General features: G+C 42.0%; 1 protein-coding gene across 3 annotated transcripts in view; it reads left to right on the forward strand.

The window, feature by feature from the left end:
- The window catches only part of EEF1D (eukaryotic translation elongation factor 1 delta), a 639646-nt gene that overhangs the window by 75292 nt on the left and 539252 nt on the right, over window positions 1-25102 (forward strand). For all 3 annotated transcript variants that reach the window (XM_044067328.1, XM_044067326.1, XM_044067327.1), the window contains exon 3: window positions 952-2237. In XM_044067328.1, coding sequence (XP_043923263.1) covers window positions 952-2237 — 1286 coding nt within the window. The remainder of the gene's footprint in view (window positions 1-951; window positions 2238-25102) is intronic.

The raw sequence follows: 25102 nt of genomic DNA on the forward strand, positions 1-25102 counted from the left end.
AAGTTGTACATATGATTAAGTCCCTTACAAGGTCAGAGCTCCTAGGTTAATATTGAGAGGCAGCAGTTAATGGGCTGTTAAAAGTTTTTGTGGAATGCAGAGCAACAACAGAAGGAAACTTACTTCAAAATCCTTTTCATAAAAATGATCAGATCTGGTGAGTAATGTTGTACAAGTATTTACATAATTCAGAATCAGATTTTGTATGAGAGTTGTTTTACAGTTGAAAAAGGATAATGGAGTGCATGTATTTTATGCCTCCTCCCATTTAATATTTGGAGATGTTAGTATAGAGTAGATTTGGAAAGCAAATAGATGCATTTCCATGTAGACTGCAAACCTGTGCTCCGAATTGTTAGCAAGGCTGTTTAAAAGGACATTCCTGATAAATCCAGCAGATACTGTGTTTTAAAGTTAGGTCCCTATTGAGACTTTCACTCAGACTTTACTTCGGGAAATAGATGTAAGTGGTGGTTATTTTTTCTGTGTTAATTACATGCTATGGGGAGGAGAGAGTGTGTGTTTGTGTGAGATATTCTTGTGTCTTGGGTTATACTGTAAACTTGATCAGCTTCTGCTTTGGTTAGAACCTGCCCCCAACAGTTGGGGGTGGTCAGCTACCCATTTACAGCACGTTTGTGTATGTGTGCATACACACACGTGTGCGTGAATAATATTTTTAACTTGATATTCTTTTAGTTTGTTTATTAACTACAGTATTCATTGGTCACACCAAAGTTTGATTTCCTGGGAGCTTAGAAAACTCCCCGTCACTAACCATACCAGAAGCTTGGATTTTCTGAAGGAATTGATTGGTTGTAGTGAAGATGCGTTGTAAGGATTCTGGGGTGGAGAAAGTAATGACAAATATTCAAGTGTATAATCGTGCAACTTGTGTTGTGTGTGCTTTTTTTGTTTTCCCTTTTCCCCCAATGCTGCATGTTTTTGAAGATGCGGACAAGACAGCACCCGTACTTGTTGGAGACTATATGGATGGACAAGTACAAGTATGATGAAGCTGAAAAGTTGTTTTATGAAGAACAGGCTATGCTAACTGCTCTTGAAGCGGCATGTACTGATGTGGTGCATGCAGTAAGTGGCAATGGCCACAGATACGTGAATGATGATGCACTGAAGGCTACTCGAAACAAAGCACGAAATGGGAACAAGAGAAGAAAGCACTGTCCTATTACTAAAAAGTATGCATCTTCTGTGGATTTTGTTTCCATGGGTTTACAAGCTGAACATGTGTGGTACAATAAATATGTTTATGAAGAAGCAGAAGCTATGTATCACAAACAGCTTGCAGATTTACAAGGTCTGTCAGCCATCAAAGAAAAATTGCCATTAGTGTCTGAAGTGGATGTAGATTCTTGTAAATCCATTCTTGGCTCAGACCCTCAAGTGAAGGGATTGCCATGTAAGCCAGAGGAGGTCAGAGCAGCACTGAGTTGCAGTCACAGTGTGACTGTTGCTTGCCATCACATAGTTCATAATGTCTGGCTCAATAAGTTGAGCTTTGATGATGCTGAATGCAGGTTTCTAGAAAGGCCTTCTGGGCTAAGTGTACCTCAGCATCTGGAGTTCTTGCCTTTAAAGACTGGAACAGACTTCAATGCACCACCTCGTGGAACTCCAGATGAGGGTTATGGCACTGCTGTGCCAACTCCTGCCACACCGGCAACACCTGGCTTGACTCGAGGTAGAGTTATTTCTGCAGAGCCTACATCTGGAAATTTACCAGATCTTACAGCAGCTCTAGCACCAAATGGGAAACCACACTTGAGTAGCTTACAGGAGCTGGTGTCTGAGGTGTGGTACAATAAGCGAATGTATGACGATGCAGAGAGACGCTTTTATGAAAATATGTACAGTAACTTTCCCGCAGCAAAAGAGGAACAACTTCAGAGCACTTTTCTATATCCAGTTGGTAAAAACAAAAAGAGCACACAACAGGAGAGCTCTTTTAGTAGCAGAGAGCAGCACTGTGTAGGGGTTCTTTCACAAAGGCCTGTACAGGCTGTGATCCCCACACTTGTCTGTTATTTTCTGCATCATGACAGCGAGCTGGTGTGGACTAGTAAGTCGATGTTCGACAATGCAGAGAGGTGTTATTTTGAGTTTCAGGCTAACCAAATGAAAATCAAGACACTGGACCAGCAGAACCGTGGAAGTTTGCACAGTCGTACTTCTGTAGCTTCAGCTCCATGTACAAAGACGTCAAATCATCTGGCAAAGTAGGGTTCTTTTGTATTTAAAGAGCATGTGGCATGAAAAGATTAGAAGTATTGCATGCACTAGAATGACTCACAATATGCATTTTATTATCAAATACAAGGAGGCACGACCCTTATTCTGAAGCAAAGAGTTACATAACTTGCCAGTATTCATGTATTGCATATTTTGAGTCTGATTTTTAAATCTTTAACAAAAGTAGTTGTAGTTTATTAAATCCTTAACAAAATTATCTCTGTAGGTTCCAGTGGTATTAGTAGCAGTAGTGAGAAAATAATGGTAAAATACTTGTTCATGTCACAGAAATGAAAACACAGCTGAGAAGTCCTGTTTTATTCAAAACTGCTCATTTGACTTTTTCTTTTAGTCTGTACTAGCCATGGGTAGACTGTTTTCTGATTATTACAAACAACAAAAAAGTCTGATTTCATCTCAGCTGTGTTGCATATATTTTATTGCATTTGAACTTCTTCAAAATGTTATTTATCAACTTCAGTTGCAGCAGCATACAAAAAAAAGGGCTGGTTCTCTCAGACAAACTGGTAACAAAAGTGCTTTTACTGATATTGGTTTGATATATTATTCTCTGTCACCTGGACTCCACAAAAGCAGTAGATTCCTAAGGTATGTTGTTGGGTAATCAGAGGCAAGCTTTGCACTGCTTATGTAACCTGAGGTAGGTTAAAGTTTGTCCAAGAATAATGTCATGTTATCTGCCTTGCCTACTGAGCGAGTTACCTCCGGTGGTGTGTTATGGGGAGGAGTAGGCCCCATTAACACGGTGGATTAATTTCAGTTGCATAAGGCTTATGGTGGTACTGCTCCAGAATATTCCTGACACGCAAGTAACATAGAAGCATTTGTAACACCTCATTTAGTATTTTGCAGTAAGTGTAAATAAAAAAGTTACAAAGACTAATAGTTGTATGTCCAATATAAATTACTCCCACAAGAAATAAATTGTTTTTTTTTCTTATTACAGATACTAAAGTTTTGGCACTAAACTATTTGTCCATTTATTCACCATGTTAGCTACCTGCTACAACATCCATATGGTGAAGTACTGAGATTGCTAGTGTGACCAGTTTTGATGTGTCGAAATATTTCTGATAAAGAAACCAATGCTCCATATGTGAATTGTATTTCTAGAATTATACAAGCGTTGCTAGCTATGGACAGTGCTGAGGAATCTTTACGTGTTTCACCTAGGAGAAGCATTTTGTTAAAATTAATTTTTTATGAAAAGAAAAAATGCTGCCTGTTGAATTGATTGAAAAATTGTGCTTCTGAAATCTGTTTTTAACTTTTTCTGACAGTCTTGAATTTTGTTGCTAGATGTATCAAAAGATCTGCTGAGAAAGTTTAGTCTTTGTTTGCCCAGAGTGCTCTGCTTTGTGTATAAAACTTTCCCAGACTACTTTAGTACTTCTCCTTCCCATGATAACTTTACCCCGCTCTCTTCCATTTGCAGTTTTTTCTTGCCATTAAAAATGCATTTGTACGGATTCAGACGACCCCAGAGTACTTTGTTGTTGACTTAATTTTTTTTCCTCTGTTAAGGCTTCCTTCGTAATCATTTCAACCTCCTCCTCATCCAGTGGCTTACCAGACTAACTAGCCAGTCACAGTCAGTGAGCTGAGATTTTCTACAGATTTGGTTCTGGCTGTGGCAAGGGAGGTTCTTTGGTTTGACATGAGCTTTGCCTGGATCTTTTGATTGTTGGGTTGACCCTTTCCTCCTTTGTCTCTTAAGGAGACATTTCAGGGCATATCTGCACAACTCGTGTGGCCATGTTTACTTCTGTAGCTCCCTTTCTGGGGGAGAGGGGAAGGGTTCCAAGGAGGTGATGTTTTGGGGCCTGACTTTTTTCACAACCTCTGTTTGACTTATGAAATGTGGCTTTCATTTTCTGTTAGAACAGGGCTGTTTTTTAATTGCAAGGGTTGGGAACCTGTCTCACTGGGGTTGGCTTCTTCAGTCCAATGTTTTTGGCCCTGTTCCCTTCCTAGGGTTGGGGTTAACTCCTTTGGATTTATATGGGATGTTTTCCTTGGCATCTGATGAGCTAGCAGTGTTCAGTGCGGGTGATAAGAGGAAGGGTGCTGTGGCTTTATAGTTGCTTGTTTGAGGTTGTCCTTTACATAGTGGTTTAACAGAATTCTTAGGGGTACATGGTGGAATTTCCCCATATCTAGGAATGCTGCCTTTTAGATGCTGTCAGATTTGGCTTTTTATTTTCCCCTGTATGGTGACTGACCAGTCAACCTTTGGGACTTGATCCTATGTGATCACTTGGGTGGGACTGTTACCAGACTGCAGTTTCCTTTGTACTAAAGAGAGAGTATTTACAGGCCCTTTGCAAAAGTTTGTCACTGCAACTTTTGTATAGGTTTGAGGTAGTTTCCTGTTGCATCAGATCCATGGGTCTTTTTTCATGGTGTTTGAGTCAAAAATCTCTTATTGGAGCTCTTAGTGGAGTTCTGGTTGAGAAGATCTGCTAGTATCTGTCATTGCAGATTGCCTTTGAGAGGACTCTGACTTGCATGTTCTAACCAGAGGTTCTGAATCTGTGAACTTCCTGCTTACGTGTTTATTGCCTTTTTTGCAGCTCATTTTCTACAGTCCCACTTCAGTGTGCCTCAGGTTGTAGTATTAGCTGTATGGTCATTGTTATGCAATGTGGATTGATTTCTGGAGTCAGGATTGTCACAATTTTCTTGTAACAGTTTCCTGTTCCCTGTTTCGGGAGAAATAACTAGATCTCTGTGGTAGTGATTAATAAGACTTGAGTTTTCTTAGCAAATACGAAAGCTGCTTACTTTTTGTGAAGATAGATCTGCTTGGAGGATTTAGTATTTATTAGCCATTTCTTCCTCTGTGTTCTGTTTGGTTATGCACTTTCATAGCTGGGCAGATGTTGAAAATGGAAGAGAAAGGTACAGTGTTTTCCTGGTTAGAACTTGTTAAAGTCGCCTGGGAAAGATTTATTTGCTGGGCAAAGTAACTATGGAGTGCTTTAGTCCAAATGCTTAATGACTAAATTCCCAAAGCCGATTTAGCCTTATGGTAAATATATAATTTTATGCTGACAAATTATTGTCCTAATAATCATAATTATGTACCCAGTATTCCATATCCATGTAGATGTCGCAGTGCCTATAAATATGTGAGCAGTAGTGTACCGGCTGCTTATTTTATTTATTTTCTATTTTTTGGTTATGCCTACGGGTAAAAGTGGCCAGTTTCTTGGGCAAGCAGTAGAGTGCCGTCAGTACACTGTTACAGTACATTTCCGTTGTGCAGAGTGCAACAGAATTTGAGTTGCAAGCCTGTGTTCCTGGTGATTGTGTTAATAAACCTGTTATAGTGACCAGTTCTACAGCCTTATGTGGCTTATAAACAATGACCATAACTTCACAGGGAATGCTGTTCGTAGGATCTTAGAAAATTACTAGCCTATCGACCCGGAGGTCATTTTAAGTCTAGCTGTTTCATTCCAATGTAATACCATAGAAATGCTAGTCAGAATCTAAGATTGCATTTAGTAATGACTCCCCATGTCCAGGAAGGTTGTGGGCGCTATCCCCGGTAAGAATTTATGGTGCTCCATCCACTCGTCCAGGTTCCTCTTGAACAGTTGTCATAGAGGTGCTCCGTTTCACATGAATTGGTAGCCTATTCCAAAGATGCACCAGTCACTGTGAGACAAATCTGTCCCTCCAGCATGTCCTGTTTAAGTCCATAGACCATATTTAGATCCCTGGAATGGGTAGCCCTGGTTACGTTTGATTTACGGATATGTAGTAAGTTCATTAGGTTTGGGTCTGAGATTGCCCTGTAAGCCAGGTACAAGTCTTCCCTAAGGAGTCTATATGATACAGAGTATAGAGACAGGGACGTTAGTTGGTCTGTGTAAGGCACATGCTGGAGTCCCTTGATCTTTGTTTGAAACCACTGATGTTTCTACAGTTGCTACAGGTGCTTTGTACAGTACATGCAGACTGGGGAGTTGTACTCAATTATGGGCTGGATTAGTGCTGAGTATAGAGGGGGTTAGAAGCTCTTTTGCTCTCGAGGCAATGCCTTTATTAATAAAGTTTGTCATGTAGAAAGCCTTCCGTACTACAGTAAACACATAGTGGTTGAAGTTAAGGTTGCAGTCAGTGTGCACTGACATTGTTTGAGGATTCAGTAATTGAACCCAGTTTGCAGTCATCCACAAAGCTGGTCAGCCACAACCCCTTTGTTTTGACCTGAATGCCTGAGAAGTGTATGCCAAACAGTAGAGAGCCCAGCACTGACTCCTGTGGCACCCTGCTGGTGACAGGTTTGCTGACTGATGTGAAGTCACCCACTTTGATAGTGTGTGTACAGTTTGTGAGCCAGTTGGCAACCCATTTTACAACCAAGGGGTTTACATTCAGTTTGCTAAGTTTATTGGTAATGCCTGAGCGTGGGATTGTGTTGGAAGCCTTTGCCAAGTCAAGTTATGCTGTGTGCACATATTTGCTCTTGCCAGTGGCCCTGGTCACATTTTCAAACAAATCAACCAGATTTAACAGGCGGGAACTGCCCTTGATGAAGCCGAATTGGGTGGGATCCAGGGTTTGGAGATCGCCTATGCCTTTGTTTATGAGGTCCATAATGCGTTCTATGGCTTTACAAATGCGATTGGGCAGGCTTATGTGACTATAATTCCCCGAGTCTGTTGCTAGGCCATCTTTGTGGAGGAGAGTAACAGTTGCTATTCTCCATTCCTCAGGAACAAAGCCTGTGGTTAGGTTATTATTGAAAAGGGTACTTGATTGTGATGCTAGTTCATGTTTTAACCAGTTTAGAACACCACCTGGGATGCTGTTTATGCGAGGTGGGAGAATGTAATTGGAGAAGTAACTGTAGGATACACGTCTACTCTGCTGTCTAGACACACACACACACACACACACACACACACACACACACACACACACACACACACACACACACACACACACACACACACACACACACACAGTTGACTGCAGTGAGAATAGAACTCCTGAGTCCATAGATTACAGAATACAGTACTTGATGCAGGTGCCACGGCGCAAGTCTGTTAATTCATCTTGAGCAGGGAACTTCATGAGAGTTCTTATGTAGTGTTATATTTATGTTATATTACTGGTAATGTAGCCACAGTATTCTAGAACTGTAGTAAGCAAAGTGGTGCATTAATGTAATGTGGCTGTAGATGGAAGTGTAAAGCGAGTAAAAGGGACAGATGGAAGGGGAGAAGATTGGTTAACAAGACTGACGGTCCCAGTGAATGAGGGGAACAAGAAAGGAGATGTTGCACTTTGATAGTTAGCTCCATGAATATAACCACAGATTGTCAGACATTCTTAGTCTTGCAGTACAGATGGAGTTATTTATTGTGGGTATATTTTCAGTTTAGGTAAGTCACACTGTGACATCAGTTAAGTTCAGATGCAAAAGTATGTGCGATACTGTAAAAAAAAAATGTAGGATTGTAGATATTTCACTGCACATTATAGCCAACCACATGTAGTACTAGGTTAATGCTTAAGAGGAATAGCAGTCTCCCAAAGAAGTAACAGACCATCTTCATTAATGGCAGAGATGGAGATGGTTCGCTGCAGGAATGCAGTTTTAGTGTAAATTTGACTTTAGTAGTAGAAAACTATATATAGATAAAACTCTGCCATTAGGGCAGCCATTCAGTGGTTAACTGTGTTTAGACGTGCATATGGACACAGCAGTAACAATGCCCTTAATGCTTCCTATTTAAAGGATCTTTACTAGTTTCTGTAGCCAAGAAGCACCCTCTTGCGCTTGGTAAAGTTAGTGGGACCTCTGACTCAAAGGTTTATTTTTCCTAACACTCTTTAAAAGCTGACTCTAGTAACAAGACAAAAATCCCTTCCTAGGGAATAAAAGTGCACAGTTTATTGTTGCAGGTATGTTATATTTGTAGCTGGCCCTTTCTCAGCCTAGAAGTTGGTGTTTGGAAACAATACTGAGAAACAAGTATGTAGAGAGAAGTATGGGGACAGAAGATTGAGTACTGTGTATGCAAAATCATGTAGTATGTGCAACATGTGTTCTGCCTGCATGGTGTGCCTGTTTCATGGATAAAACTAACCTGTGCTGTGCATCCTGCATATACCAAAGCTAGCAGTTCCACTTGTGTAGTGTGAGGATGTGCTTTTCTAGCAATGCTCTCTTTTCTTTTTTTATTTAATTAGGGAGGCACAGTGACACAGTGGGTAGTGTTGTCGCCTCACAGCAAGAGAGGTTCCCTGGTTCGATGTTAGGCTGGGGTGCTTCCTGTGTGGAGTCTGCATGTTCTGCCTGTATTCACGTGGATTTCCTCCAGGTACCCTGGTTTCCTCCCACATTCCACAGACGTAGTAAGTGGATTGAACACACTAAATTAGTGAGTGCATGTGAGTATGGTGTGGAAGAACTACCATGGTAGGTCTAGCCACATGACGGTGTAAACCTTGTCTCTAGATTTGTCATTGTTGAAGTGACACCCTGACCCCATGTGCAAATATGGGAAAAGGGGGTTATGGATGGATGGATGGATGGATTTGCATTTAATTGTACTTGATTTTCTTTTCTGTGCTTCTATAACTGTTACATTTGCACACTTTATGCATGTAGTCATGTATTAAGTCTAGGTGCACTTGTTCTCATACTTGTCAAATTACAAGGTGCCAGGCAGAAGCTATTGAGTCATATTGTAAGATACAGCTAGCTCCAAATGCAGACTGTGTGTGATGCTGTTACATTGACATACCTACACTTCCTCTGTTTGCTTTGCTTTGCAACTGGTCAGTTGCTGTTATTGGAATGTGGAAATTTATGAACATTTGAGCGCATATTGAATACTGCTGGCTTGTCACGACCAGAAACCTGGTGTAATGATGTCCTGTTAAAAGGACGCCAACCAAAGTGCATCACTGAATGCCAGTTAGCCTCTTAAGGTGGAATAACAATCCCCCTTCAAGCCTTCCACTTAAAACAGGTTTAGCAGCCATTTTACTTTCCATTTGTAACTGTTAAGGGCTCCGCAAAGCTTCTACACGGTTTGGGGACCATTTTGCCCTATATACTGTACTGTTTGACTGCTTGCTTTGTACTGTGTCATTTGCCCTCTGCTTAGGTTAATTACTGGCTTAGCAGCTGTAAGCTGCTTTTTGGGACGAGTGGGTGTCTTTTTATGTTGTCGCCAGCTGCATTACTTTAGTTTGAGTATATAGGGCTCGACTGTTGCACTTTGCTGGCCTAGTCTGCTCTCCAGATGTCCTGTTAAAAGGACGCCAATGAACATATATCGTTGAAGGCCTTTATTTCTCTTTCAAGGTTCATCAATAGTCCTACTAGAGCCTTTAGCTTAATTACTGGCTTAGCAGCTATTTTTCTTTTCCGTTTGTCTCTATAAGGGCACCACATGGCTTTTATATTCTGAAAACTGTTTTGAAAACTGTTCAGCACAAGTTATTGCGCAGCATGAACATATCATTGTGTACTTTGTTAGTCTGTTGAGCACTATATATTGCACTTTTTAGAGATTTTATAGTATTACTTTATCATTTACCCCCTTGCTTTCTGCTGCTTATATTTGGCTCTACTGCTGTATAACCCCGTCCTCTCAAACAGACTAGGGTCACTGATAGCATGCTGAATTGCTGAATGAATGTTTTGTTCTATTTAATGGAGCCTATATTGCCTAACTTGTATTGTTCGTAGCATAATGTCTGCTGCTTTCCATTGTTAATCCTCTAAAACTAATCTTCCTCTGCATACTTGCTCCAGCCCCATCTAACCATAACCCCTCTCTGCTACTGTGCTTTGTTACACCCTCCCTTCTTGCCCAGTACTTAGAAAAGTACTACTGAGAAGACCCCCGCTCCAACAAGATTGTGTTAATGTATGTTGCTTAACACTAAATGTAGACTTTTTGTACTATTTGAGTTAATCTGCCCTCCCGTGTGTGCGTTGTAGCAGCTTACCGCAGACCATTTGCCCTCTCCCCCTCCTGTTATCACTACCCTAGAATATATTTAAACCTAACACTGGTCCAACTATACCTGCTGTTTTGCTATCTCCTTCTACCTTTAGGTGGCAGCATCTACCAATATGAATCCTAGATATTCTTTATAATCCCAACAAGTTTTATTTTTTCACAAACAGTTGGTTATGAGTTAATATCCTTAGACTGTAAATATATTCTCACCCCTGCTAAACCACCCTCTGTAAAGGCAGCCTTCATTTTCTGGCTAGAAATATTTAGCACATACCTTCCAACTGTTATTGTCTTTTGGCTTTTCCCAGTTAGGGGTCGCCACAGTGGAACTCCAGCCCACTAATGATTGGCAGTAGATTTTGACGAATGCCGAGGTGCCAGCTTGACGTTCAACCTTCAACGAAGGCGCACCCATTTACGCATGTCTTTCGAACGCCCACCCAACCACGGGGAGGACATGCAGACTCCACACAGAAGGCACTCGCCACACTCCAACCGAGAATCGAATGGGAGAACCTCTTGCTGTGAGGTAACATCACTACTGCTGCACCACAGCGGAACTCAGCACATACCTTCCAACTACAGCCTTTAAACTGTTCTTTGCTGATATTTTTTCTGTCATACTTACCTCTAGTGTTCTTTCCCACTCCGTTTGCCCTACGGGCTCACTCTGCTCCCCTACCCTGCCCTCAATTCCCACCCACCCCCAGTACTCCTAGCTTTATTCCTATCTTACCCCACCCTCTCAGCCTAAGTACCCAATACCAGCTCCCCCCTCATTACTCCTCCCAGCTATAGCCATCCTTCTTAAACTCTGTAATCTGTACTCCACCCAGTAATTATAATCCCCTCCTCTTTCCTTAAATCACTAGAACACCTCCATCACTTTTTAAACCCTTTCTTCTTCATAGCCTTCTCTATTTTCCTAACCACTCATACCACTCTCTCTTTGCTCCAACATGCTCTCCTCAAGCTCTCACACCCTCCAGTCCCCCAGCCTCCTCTTTCTGTTCCTACTTCCCTTATACTATGCTACCTCATATTCCACCTATGCTTGTACACTACCACCTACAAAGACAACTACCATACAAACTCACATTTTCCCTCACTCTTACTCGCATTTCCACTCTATCTGCTCCTCTCTCATTCAGCCCAACTCTCTGCACCTATTCCACCCTAAACTCTTGTCCTCTAAACTCAAGACACTGTCACCTGCTCCAGTCTACAATCTATCAAAATTCATACCTGGCAGACCAATATGGCTAAAGGATATCACCTTCAATAACCTAGTCCAAGCTTGTGATTATCCATCCTAACCCTGGTCCTACATCCTTTATTAACAACACTCATCCCTTACCCTTCCTCCTATCTCAACACCCTAAAGATTTGTACAATTAATGCACAAAGTCTAAACAACAAAGTACACCAATTTCAAGCCTGGTTAAGCCATAACCAACCAGATGTCTTAGCCATCTTCGAACCCTTGCTCAAGCCCTTTATCTCCGACTCTGTGATTCTGCCCCCAGGATTTCATTGTCTCAGAAATGACCGACTAAATAAAAAAGGTGGAGGCACTGCCCTAGTCTACTCCAACCTTCTAACCTTAATTCCCCTCCAAATTCTAATTCCTTAATTCCAGAACACTGAACTAACTGCTTGAATTCTAAAACTAAATAAACATAAAAATATCTGCATCATTGCCCTATATATCTCACCTGGTAACAATATCTCTACACTCGAAAATATTCTCCTATGGGCCTTTACTGAAATTAACTATAAAACTTATATCCTTGGTGATGTGAATATTGACTGGAATAAAATCAATTGTTCCTCTTCCTCCCTATCCATTAACCTCTATAACTTCACTCAAATAATCCTCTCCATCACTCGACCTAACAAAAATAAACCTTCCCAGATCCACTATAGATTGGATCCTAGTCTCAGATCCAAATAAAATAACCAATTCTGGCACAATTCCTGATACCTTTAGCGACCACCTCCCAGCCTTCTTCATGCATCGCTCAACTAGTTTCTCCCCACACCAGCATCAATACATTCAAACTCGTAACTTCAGTAGCTTCAACCCAACTACTTTCTCAAATACTTTCAAAACAAATGAACTGGCAAATTCTAAACATCCTTCCTCTTGAGAAGGCTATAGAATACTTCAACTCTGTCTTCCTTGATACTTTAAACTCACTAACCCCACTAAGAAACAAAAGGATAAAAACTAAACCTGCTCCTTGGCTATCCAAAAAACAAAACAGATTATGCACCACAGAGACAAACTATGGAAGCTTTACCAAAACAATAAACTGGCCAATACCTTGCTCCAATATAAACAGCTCTGCAACCATGCAAAACGACTAATCACCAAAGATAATAAAATCCTACTACATCAAACTTCAGTCCAATAACAATAAAAAAAACAAAAATTCTGGAACTCAATAAACTCACTCCTCAATCCAGGCTCTAAGAATAATCCCTGCCCTGACCCAAGTAAATCTGACCTTAAACTAGGCTCTGAATTTAACTAATTTTTCATAGACACTATTACTACCCTCACCAAGACATTTCCCAATAATAACCCAACTGCTCTACGCTCTCCCTCTTCTAACTCACCTCATCTGTTTGAACTCAAACCCATCTCCACTAACTTTATAAAAACATTTTGCCCATACTTAAAACCTTGCTCTAAAGCTCCCAGCAATATTACTTCTTCCTTCCTAAAATGTGCTGCTGATGGCATTGCTCTCCCAATCAGCATCATTATCAACCGATCCATAAAAGAATCATATGTCCCCAAACTCTGGCGCTCAGCTTATATTCTTCCTCTTCATAAAGGAGGCAAAAATGCCAGCATCTCAAACTTTCACGCCATTGCTTTGCTCTCACCAATCTCCAAAATCCTAGAAAAATGCATCCACTTCCAACTTATGCCTTTCCTGACCCAAAACAATCTTTTCACTCCTACCCAGCATGGCTTCCGTCCCAGGCCATAGCACAATAACCACACTACTTTCTTTCCTAGAAACTGTCAAATCAAGCCCGAGATTCAGGCCACTTAGTTTCTACTGTTTTACTCGATCTGTCTAAAGCCTTTGATACTGTTTCCCCCAAGCACCTTCTCTGTCATCTCTCAAACCTTAATCTCTCACATAATGCTTTATCCTGATTCTCCAGCTGTCTATCAGACAGATCACAGGCAGTCAAATGGAAGAACTCCATCTCTTCCTTCCTACCTACCCCAACTGGCGTACCACAGGGATCCATCCTTGGGCCAATGCTTTTTAACATCTTCATCAATAACATTCACACTGCTATTCCTGATGCTAAAATTATTCAATACGCAGACAATTCAACCTTAGTCTGCTGTGCCTCAAACCTCTCTGAATTGCTGACTAAAACCCAAACTGTCTTCCCGACAACTGAAAACTGGATGTGCCAAAACTACCTCTCTCAATGCAAATAAATCAAATATTCTACTATTCCCTCCCACAAAGACCCTCTCCTACGATAAAAACAACTTTAAAGTCTATAGTCAGACCAACTCACCTATAGTAGTAGTCCCCTCTGCCAAACTACTTGGCATTACTGTAGATGAATACCTCAAGTTTGATATTCATATTCAACAAAATATTAAGAAAACCCACCAAAAGGTAGGTATGCTGTATAGGAATAATTGCTTTCTCTCCAACTCTATCAGGCAAACTCTGGCCTCGACTTATCTTCTTCCTTCCATATTATATGAAGCCCCTCTCCTAACCAACCTGTCCTCCTCTATCACCTCTAAACTAGAAAACTGCTACAACAAAATCTCTAAATTTGTCTTTAAATCTAAAAATACTACCCATCACTGCCTTAACCCTACAATCCCTGAATTGGCTTGAACTCCCAAACTACCTAGACTATCTCCAACTCACTACTGCACATAGACTCATATTTCACCCAACAAAATGTCCTGCTCCTAACTAACATCCTTCCCCCCTTATGCACCCAACAGAGCTCTTGTATCTGAAAATCAAAACTTAATTACTATCCATAAACCTAAAAGTTCTGCTGGCCATCTTCTCCTATATTTCTCACTAGGCAAAAAATGGAATTCCCTTTCCTCCACACTAAGAACCATACCAAACTCAGAAAACTTCAAAACCCAACTATTCAGACACCTGTCCACTAAATGGAAATGCACCTGCCTTCACCCAACCTAATCCAAGGGGGTTCTTGCTCTGGTTCCCAAGCTCTACATCTCTCTAAATTATCTTCCTATGAGCCTATCTAAGCTCTCAGCAATTTCTATAGCTTCTCTCTAAGCTCTCAACAACTCCTACAGCTACCTTCACACAGCCCAACCTTGTAAATAGCATTCTACTGTTGATGTGTGTATGTAAAGCGTATTTACATTTTCTTAAAAGGTTTGTATGCAAACTGTTTCCACACCTAACCCTTATCTGTTTTCCTCAAATAAAACTGTATGATCCCTACCTTCAAGCTTAATGAATTTAACTATGCATGATATTAAATGCATTTATAAGTAACTATTCTACATAATATCTTTAATATTAACTATTAGTTGTATCTAAATTGTATAATGCATCTTGGAGCTTTTCTCCCCAGGCCTACACTGAAAATGGGTCAGTTCGGCCCAGTGGACTTCCCCGGTAATCAAATTGCAAATAAGTAAATAAATAAAATAAATAAGTATGCCTGTCTGTACAGTGCTACTGATACCGCAACTGTCCATAGAGTAAATATGCAAATTGCCTACTAACAGTGCATAATACAATTCAAAATTGACTAGTGTAAACTGCCCTCGTCTTTCATGGCATAGTTTTAAGATGTCTATCTGTCTTAAGCTCTGTGTCTGTGCCTCTTTGTACCACAGTTTGGTCTTGCCCACTTCACCTAATAGGCTGTATCTTGGATAGGTCACATATTTCAAGACAGACAAGCTAAGTTTATTACCATTGGCTTTAAAGTTGCTCTTTTTCTTGGTATACTACGGTTATATTTTACAGATGTCAGTACCATGTTCTAACAATACATCATTATGTTGTACAATATATAGAGATCATAACCTCCTTTATTATGTGTTTGAGACATGGATGCCAAGAAGTTCACCTCGAGTGAGGCCCAGGAGTTGAATTTTGGCATCAATGTTGAGAATATACAATACAGGATTATGATTTTAATGGACTCTGTCAAAGAGGCAGTGTAACACTATCTGTCACGTTTTGCACTTACTTGTTAAAGCCTCTCTATTAACTAGATTTTTGCAGAACATCCAAATTATTGCTTCATATTTTTGGTCTCTTCCTCATAAAATCTATGGTTTTCAGACAAACCACTGAGGTTTGAAATTAAGGGTACAGAGTGCAGGCAGAAACAAATCTTTCACACTCCCACTGTTATTTGCTAGTCAGTACAGCGGACTTTACTGCCGAGCTGCAGACCCAACCTTAACAACATAAAGCAGAAGGTACTTAACAGTTGTTAAGGTCGGGTTGCATGCCAATCTGGCGCTTAACTGGTTTGTCTTTTTTGGGATATCTGAGTAGAGTCAGAGCACTCTGTGCACTACAAATGTATTATTTTTCCCTTGGAGAATGCAATGGATCATTGTACCTTCCACTACATCTTGCCTGCCAAGGTGTTGCTTACTGAGAGCACACCAGAGTTTCAAGGATATAATAGTGTTTCAGAAGTTTTTATTTCCACCTATGTTAGAAAGATGCTTTAATTTAAATGCATGGCTAGCTTTTCTTTGTTTTTAGAATATCTCTGAAAATAGTCCAATCCTTTCTTAAGATACATAATACTAGGTTGGAGGCAAGACCATCTTATGATTTTGGATAGGTTATTTTCTTTTGTTTACGTGTGTGCTGACCGTTTTGCTGTCCCTCAGTCAGACAGTGCTCATTTATTCCACATCTCTGGGGATTCCATCCAGAGCTGAGGCAAGAGTTGTCTTGTCCAGTGGGAACATGATTCAGGCAGCCATGAAGATGCTTTATGTTGTTGCTGACATCCATGCAGTGAGATCGTTTGGGTAACAACTCCACACCCTGGCCAGGGGACATGTGAACCATGTCTTCCTTGTGGTCCAAAAATGCACTTTTCTTGCAAGTATGTACTTCTACATACTTAACGTTAAAGGCTGTTACCAATCACTGATTTGGTAAGTGTAACACCTGCCTCCAGGCCACCTGTCATAATTGTCACACTCCTACAAGGGATAGTAACAGTGTGATCAGCTTTGCCTTTCTTTTAAAGAAGGTTTAAATTTTTTTTTTTAAGCTGGGAATATTTATTTTTATTGACTGTCGCACAAATTTACTGTAATCTTAAACTGGAGTGCACTTCTGTTTCTGACTGTTAAAAAGTTGTTTTAAACATTCTAAAACTTTTTTCCTGTGGAGAAACTGGGTTTAATGCATTTTATTAGCCATCAAAATTTAGTGTGTTTTATATTGCGTTTAACTTTGGAAAGTAATTTTAAGTACTTTTTAATTTTACTGGCTTGTGCTGTTTAGCTTCCCCGAGAAAGAAGCTCTATTTTTAGCTTGACCATGGAAGTGACTACTGGTCCCAAGTCGGTCTTTCTTCTGGTTGCAAAAAGGAAAGTTAGCATGTTATGTACCTATGCCTAATATTCTGTCTGTGCCTAACTATATATTTATGACTTTCTATCGAGTAGTAAAACACTTTCACACTTTATACACAACTGCACTGGCTGGTACTCTTATACACCTTGTAAATATTTCCTTATGCAGCTTTTGTCTCTGTTATCTATTAATGTATATGACATCATCGAATGTATGATTACTTAGTATGTTTCTTTACACTTTAATAAGAGTGGGAGGTTGGTATAATAGCTAAGGTGTTTACCTTACAAACACAAGGTGCAGGGTTTGATTCTCAGTCACATGGGGTAATTAGCTAGGCTTAAAATGGCCCACAAAGGCAGTTAGCGTAGTAATAATCTATAAACCTAATAATCTGTAAATGCTGTGTGATTGCATGCTTCCTTTTTTGCTTTGTATAATACTGTCTGTTTTCTTTAAAGTACTGCCTGGATTTATTAACTGTTTTGAGTTCTGTGTGCCTTTATGCCAATTGCCTTATGGAGCCTTTCTCCCTGGGCCTTCACTGAAAACGGGCTCTTTTGGCCCAGTGGACTTTCCCAGTAAACAAATGCTAATAAGTAAATAAATTGGTTAGCTATTTGCCACCACACAGGCTAGCAGTTTGCCTCAGTCACAGGTGGATGACTCTGCTGTGGCTAAAGCTGGTTCCTCAGACCACTTACTTTCCTTGGATCACTCTGGTGTTGTCCATACAGCCACTGTGGACCAGGGGTTAGCTCGGCTTTTGATGTCCCCTCAGTGGGCAAGGGAGAGTTGCTCTTGTCTGTCTTAGGAGAAAGGGCAGGATAGGCACTCCCTGATATCCTGTCCCTGGAGAAGCTGTTGCTACCATTAATAAACCTATTTGCTGTCTCTTTCTTTTAAAAGTAGAGAGAGCTAAATATTTATCTTCTCCTGTGCCAGTTCCACTAGATGGAAATAGGTTTTGTCTGGCTCATGGTCTTGTGCAGGCTATTGATTCTTCTTATAATGTGGCTTTTGGTAAAAGAAAAAAGGAGTTCTTTTTTCTGAAGACAGAGTCTGTAGAAGAATGTGATGAGACAAATGCAGGATGTTCATCGTGTTACATTGCTGCAGTCATTACACTTGGGTTATCCTGCCGTCAGGCGGTCCCGCAGTCGGCCAGAGTTCCAAAGTCTTGGTTCGGTGTCGGTTGCTGTCGCCTCCTCCCTGACGTCAGTGTGCCAGGGGTTTATAAGATGCATCCGACGCCATTTTCTTCAGTCTTTCTTGCCGCACGGTGCCCGAAGCAAAAGCAGTTCGTAAGTGCTGGTCGGCCGACTCCTGAGATTTTTGAAGTCGAATTTCCGATCCGAAGTCTTCAATAAAGCTAAGTATCCCGTTGGGGAAATTTTTTCTTGCCTCAGACCGATGTCAGGAAAAGTTAATAATTGTATTTCTTGTGGGAAGCAAATGCCTCATAAGGACTTCCACTCTTACTGTATTCCATGCCTAGGCCCTGATCACGACGTCACTAGTTGTCGGTTTTGTGCTAGTTTTAACAAACGCACTATAAAACGACGTTTTGATTTTGCTTTGTACTACTTTGGCCGAAGGTTCAATTATACAATGCAGTCGGAACAACCGACAACCGCAATTCATAAAATACGCAAAGACAAGGATAAGGACAGGCATCCAAGGTCCAAAACCGATGACGAAGCCTCTTCTAGGCCAGTCGCTGGTTCTCAGTGAGGCGCTTTCGCAGCCCCTGACACTTGCTACCTCAGAGCCACAGGCCGCCTCTGACTCCCACGTGGAGACAACTAGGCCTCTGGAAAGTCAAGGTATTGGGCCTACAGAAACTAATCGCTCAGATGGGTCCGGAGCCGCTGAGCAGGCACTGGCTTCTGAGGGTGTTTTCATACCTTCACAACTTACCATTAAAGCAACAGCCAAGACAAAAACACCATTAAGGACACAGAAGCAAGTACAGCATTCTCCTGGACAGTCTTCCATGCCTAAGAAACATATGCTCAAAATGGCCAAAGACCTCATTACTCTAATCAGGGGTTCCCATCCCCCTCCTGAGAAAAGGCAGGATACAGACTATGATTCCTCTGATCAGGTTTCCATTTCCTCTGATTCCTCTTCAGACCAGGGATACTCTCTATCCCCCTATGAGGACTCTGATGCTGAAGAATCTATTCCTTCAGCCTCTCCTCCTCCTGAGGATTACTCTCTTGGGGAAACTTTACATACCACGAGGGAGCATTTCCATTGGGAAAGTCAGGATTATTCAGAATCCAAGAAAAGGCTCAGGGACTTCCTTTTATTGCCTCAGCACAGGACCCTTGCTATTCCGCCTGTGTTAGATATTGTGGATGATGTGTTCTCTGAATCCAGCTTATCTCCTGATTCTTTGCCCCCTGCACCAGCCAAGCCAGATGGGTATTATAGAGTCCCTGACTCTCACAAGTTTCTTTATAAAAACCCTTCTGCTTACCCAGAAACCATTTTCCAGAGTCCCAAAAGGGTTAAGGCTTCCATTGCAAAAAATCCAGTCCCCTCTGACAGAGATTCTAGAGCATTGGATAGATGGGGGAAGAAAGTTTACACTTCTGCAACTTTAGCAGTAAGGGCTTTAAATTGCCAGTTTCACATGCTTAAGTACCAACAATATTTAATGGCTCAGTTAAAACAGAAAATGCTTACAAGCTCAGAAGCTCCTGACTATAAAGAAATGCAGGATTTATTGCATGCAGTTGAACAGGTGGGAAAACATACTCTGCAATGTGGTTTTGATTCTTTAGAGGCCTCCTGTAGCGCAGCAGTTACAGGTTCTGTGATTCGAAGACATGCTTGGTTAAAAGAACAGAGTTTACCTGACCATGTTAAGGCAAAATTATTGGATGCTCCTTTACAGCATGATACCTTGTTTGGTGTTAAGGCAGAAGAGGTGTTAAAGAAAATGGAGGATAAAGCAAAATCTATGCAAACAGTCAAAGATTTCTTACAGGTACAGCCACCTCGATTTAGTAGAAATTGGCTTACAAAGAATTGGTCCTTTCCAGTGTCAGACAGGCCTCAGAGAGGCAGATACAGACGCCCAAGAGGCAGATCTCAACCCCAAGGCTCTTACAGACAACGACAGTGGCATACCTCAACCCCAAAAGGAGGTGAGGACAAGTCTCAACCTTACAGGAAACAGTCCCAATGACTTCCTCCTTCGTATGCCAAGCACTTCCCTTTTGGCCACCCCCTTAGGGGGGAAACTAGCACTTTTTTCTCAAAATTGGCAAACCATCACCCAGGACAAATGGGTTCTGAATACTGTGTCTCAAGGTTACAGATTCCATTTTCACACTTTACCAAGGCTAAAAGGAATGCCAAACCTGTCACAAAATCAGTGGGCAGAGGCTCAAATACAAATTTTAGCCCTCATGGACATGAGAGCTATTCAAAAAGTACCACAGCAGGAACAAGGACAGGGATTTTACTCAAGACTCTTCCTGGTCCCCAGAAAGGACAAGGCCTGGAGACCCATGCTATACCTCTCAACTCTAAATACTTACCTGGATGTTCCGAAATTCAAAATGTTGACACTACAGCAGCTTCTTCCCGTGCTGGGCAAGAAGGCTTGGCTTGTTACTCTGGACCTCAAAGAGGCATACCTGCATGTCCCTATCGGACAAGAATGCAGAAGATACCTCAGATTCAAAGCTTGTACAATGCACTACCAATTCTCTGCACTGCCCTTTGGCTTATCTACTGCGTCCAGGGTCTTTAAAAAGTGCCTGGCACCAGTAATTGCATTTTGCAGGCAAAAAGGAATTCAAATGTATCCAGACCTGGGCGACTGCGTCATTCAATCAGAGAGAAAGGACATTCTTCTAAAGCATCTGGCGTTTGTGAAAAGGTTGCTAATTTCTCTAGGGTACACAGTAAACGAAAAGAAATCAAAACTAGTGCCCTCACAACAGATAATATTCCCGGGTGCCAGCTTGGATACAACGGCCCAGATGGCTTATCTCACTCCAGACAAACAAGGACAACTGACTCAATGTTTTCAATCGCTGGCAAAAAAGTCCCATCTCCCTGCAAGAAAAATTCTGCAGGCCCTGGGATTCATGGCGTCATGCATACTACTAATTCCATATGCCAGACTGCATATGAGGAAATTACAATGGTACCTAAAAAGTGTTTGGACTCGACACTCTCACAGTTTAGAAACAGTAATACCAATAATTCCCTGCCTACAACAGGAGTTTTGATGGTGGGCACAGGCATGTCACCTCAACAAGGGTCAGCCTTTCACTCTACCCACAGCCAGGCAGACTCTAACAGACGCTTCGGATTATGCCTGGGGAGCACACATGGCAGGAAAATGTATTCAGGGCAAGTGGACCACAGACCAAATGCATCTTCACATCAATCAAAAAGAGATGCTGGCTGTTCAAAATGCCCTAACAGCTTTCAAGGACCTTCTGCATCCAGGACAATTCTTATTAAAGACAGACAACACCACAGTAATGTGGTACATAAACAAGCAAGGAGGCACTCATTCTTATCCCCTGTGCAGGCAAGCTATGACCTTGTGGAACACAGCTCTAACTTATCAAGTTCATCTGCAAGCACAATTCCTGCCAGGAAAGAAAAATACTGTGGCAGACTATCTCAGCAGAAATGTCATGGACCCTCACGAATGGAAATTGAATCCACAAATCTTCAGCATGGTAACGCAAAAATGGGGGGTGCTCAGACATGGATCTTTTTGCCTCCCAACTGAATTGCCAACTACAAAAATTCTGCACAAGGACTTACCACACACAAGCATGGAAAGTGGATGCTCTTTCGTTCAGCTGGAACAGCCTAAACGTTTATGCCTTCCCACCACTGCCTCTCCTTTCAAATGTATTCCTAAAAGCCAGACAAGAAAAACCACAGGTGATCCTGATTGCTCCAGACTGGCCACGCCAGCACTGGTACCCAGTCTTAAAGAACTTGGCTCAAGGCCCACTGTGGATTTTGCCTCAAATTTCACACCTTCTGACTCAACAAAACAATCAGATCCTGCACGGTCAGCTCAAAACCCTAAACCTGGCTGCATGGCAGATTTCATTAGTCAAACAAGCAACACCTGTCTCTAAAGCTGTTATGGATGTCATTTTGGAGACCAGGAGGCCTAGTACCAGGAAATCTTACTCAGAAAAATGGAAGAGATTCTGTGCCTGGAACTAGGCTCAAAGCCTTGACCCTCGTCCCAAACATTCCTCAGATTTTACAATACTTAACTGAGATGCTGGACAAAGGCCTATCTTTCTCCTCAATTAAGATTCACGCCTCTGCCATTTCAGCTCATTACAACACGGATCCTCCTTTATTCTCTCATCCCTTGCTAAAGCAATACCTCAGAGGGGCTAAAAACATAAGACCGCCCCGGAGAGCACCAACACCAACATGAGATCTCAATTTTGTTTTGGAAAAACTGACCTTACCACCTTTTGAGCCAGCCAGTACAGCGGATCTAAAATTTTTATCATGGAAAACAGCTCTGCTCCTGGCAGTAACTTCAGCACGAAGAGTCTCAGAGCTACAGGCATTAATGGCAGTGGAACCTTTTATAATATTTCATCAGGACAGGGTTTCTTTAAGGACAAACCCTACCTTCATGCCAAAGGTGGTATCTAGTGTGGCTCTTAACCAAACCACCCATTTGCCAACTTTTTATCCAAACCCCCATAAAGGGGAGAAACTTCTGCACTCTTTGGACATACACAGGCAGCTATGCTTCTACTTGGACAAAACAAAAGCTTTCAGGAAAACTGAGCAACTGTTTGTAGCATATGCTGCAGGATCACAGGGCAAGGCTATCTCAAAGCAGACTATCTCCAAATGGATAGGACACTGTATGCAACAGCCACTTCAACAGCCTTTCTCAGAGGAGTACCAACCAAGGAAATTTTGGAGGCTGCAACTTGGAGTTCAGTGCACACCTTTACCAAGCATTACCACTTGCCTCTTTACTCTAAATCCAGAGCAGGATTTGCCACTGCAGTTCTGCAGGGCCTCATAGCCACGCCTAACTCTTTATAGACCAGCCACCCAACCTTAGCTTTGGGATTCTACCCAAGTGTAATGACTGCAGCAGTGTAACACGATGAACATAGTACAGTTTTTTACCTACCATAAATGTAGATGTTCGAGTGTTCACACTGCTGCAGTCCAGGTTACCCTCCCTCTTTCCTAGCTGGGCTTATCTATACCTTTCTATCCTATGCAACCTTTGTGGTGTATTTGCTTGTAACTGAAGGTATTGTTTTTATTTTTATATATGTTTTATTAACAATATGTATTGCCTACCTACTTGGGGGCACCTGACATCTGGGGCATGAAAAACTGAAGAAAATGGCGTTGGATGCATCTTGTATACCTCTGGCGCACTGACGTCAGGGAGGAGGTGACAGCAACCGATGCCGGACCAAGACTTTGGAACTCTGGCCGACTGCGGGACCGCCTGACGGCAGGATAACCCAAGTGTAATGACTGCAGCAGTGTGAACACTCGAACATCTACATTTATGGTAGGTACAAAACTGGACTTTTTTTCTTCTCAGATTTCTAATTCAGACTTGGAGGAGGCAATGCTGTCTAAATCTACCTATGTGACATTCTCTTTCTCTAAGACTGATGTTCTTCGTGTTTCACAGCTGCAGTCCTAACCATTGGGTTATCCATGCTGTGGTGGACCTCAGTCTGTCCCAATTCCATAGTCAAGGTTTTGTGTGTTGACTGGTGTCACTTGCTGAGTGACATCAGTCGTCAGCGCTATAAAGGAGAGCAGGAAGACACCATTACCTCAGTCTTTCTTGCCATGGAGCCCATGGCAGAAGCAATTCGCAACAGTGCAGGTCGTCTGTTTTCAGATTTCGAACTTCAGCTGAAATTGTCTAAAGCCAAGTACCCCGTTGGGGATCCTTCCTTTTTCTTGCATTAACCGGTGTCCAAAAAAAGTCAATAACTGTCTCGCCTGTGGAAAACCAATACCACCCCGAGACTTTCATTCTTACTGCGTCACTTGCTTAGGCCCAGATCACGACGTTCCCCACTGTTGGTTCTGTGCCCTCTTTAACGCTAGAACTATTCATCATAGAGCTCTGTTTGTAGCCAGTTATTTTAGTCTTCCATCTCAGATTACCGATATGGCTTCAGTCAGTCAGCAAACCGCAGATCTTCCGAAAAAACGTAAAGATAAGGATAGAGACAGACCACATAAGACCAAGCCTTCCGACAACACCAACGCTAAAAGGGTCATCAGTTCTTCGGAATTCAGTGAGGCGCTTTTACAGCCCCTGATGCCCGACTCGATTACTTCACAGGCCTTTACTGAGCCCCTTTCGGAGCCGCAGATGACTGCATCGTCTAACGAGCCTTCAGCTGTCTCTGTCGGGTCCAGAGCTGCTAAGCAGGCATTGGCTTAGAGGATACCGCTCGCACTTGGGAATTCACTTCAAGGCCTTCGCCTTCTCTTCCGACTAACACACCGACAGCACCAAGGGATACTGTTCAGGCCATACTTAGAGCTACTCCAAAGAAAACAGCAAAAAGTCTCCATTCCACTACTCCTTCCCATCCTCAAACTAGAATGCTTAAAATGGTGGAGGATCTCGTCACTTTCGTCCGGGGTAATCCGGCCACTCCAGCCAAAAGGAGAAGGGAACCTTCTCCAGACATCCAATCAGATTTAGACTTGGAGGGATCTGACTCCTCTGTTTTTAGAGAGGAAAAATCCTCTTACTGCCTATGAAGACTCTGATGCAGAAGTATCTATTCTTTCTGCATCACCTCTGGAGGACTTTTCTTTGAGGAAACCCTCCACACCCTCAGGGAACACTTCCAATGGCAATCAATGGATTTCCCTCAATTAAAGAAAAGACTGAGAGTTTCTGGACCTACCCCAGCCCAGGCCTCTGGCCATCCAACCCTTCTTTGAAGTGGTAGAGGATGATTACCAAGAATCCAGCCTTACCCCTGCCACCCTTCCACCTGCCTCCAGAAAACCTGACAGGTACTACAGGGTACTTGACTCACATAAATTCCTCTACAGAAATCCTATAGCAGATCCAGAGGTGATTACTCAGGGACCTAAGGGAGTTAAGGCTACCTCTGCAAAGAATCCTACTCCCTCAGACAAAGAATCCAGGGCCCTGGACAGATGGGGTAAAAAAGTAACAGTCTGTGCAACTTTAAC

Source organism: Protopterus annectens, chromosome 3.part1, assembly GCF_019279795.1.
Source record: "Protopterus annectens isolate FY-2018-M chromosome 3.part1, PAN1.0, whole genome shotgun sequence".
NCBI classification, from domain to species: Eukaryota; Metazoa; Chordata; order Ceratodontiformes; family Protopteridae; genus Protopterus; species Protopterus annectens.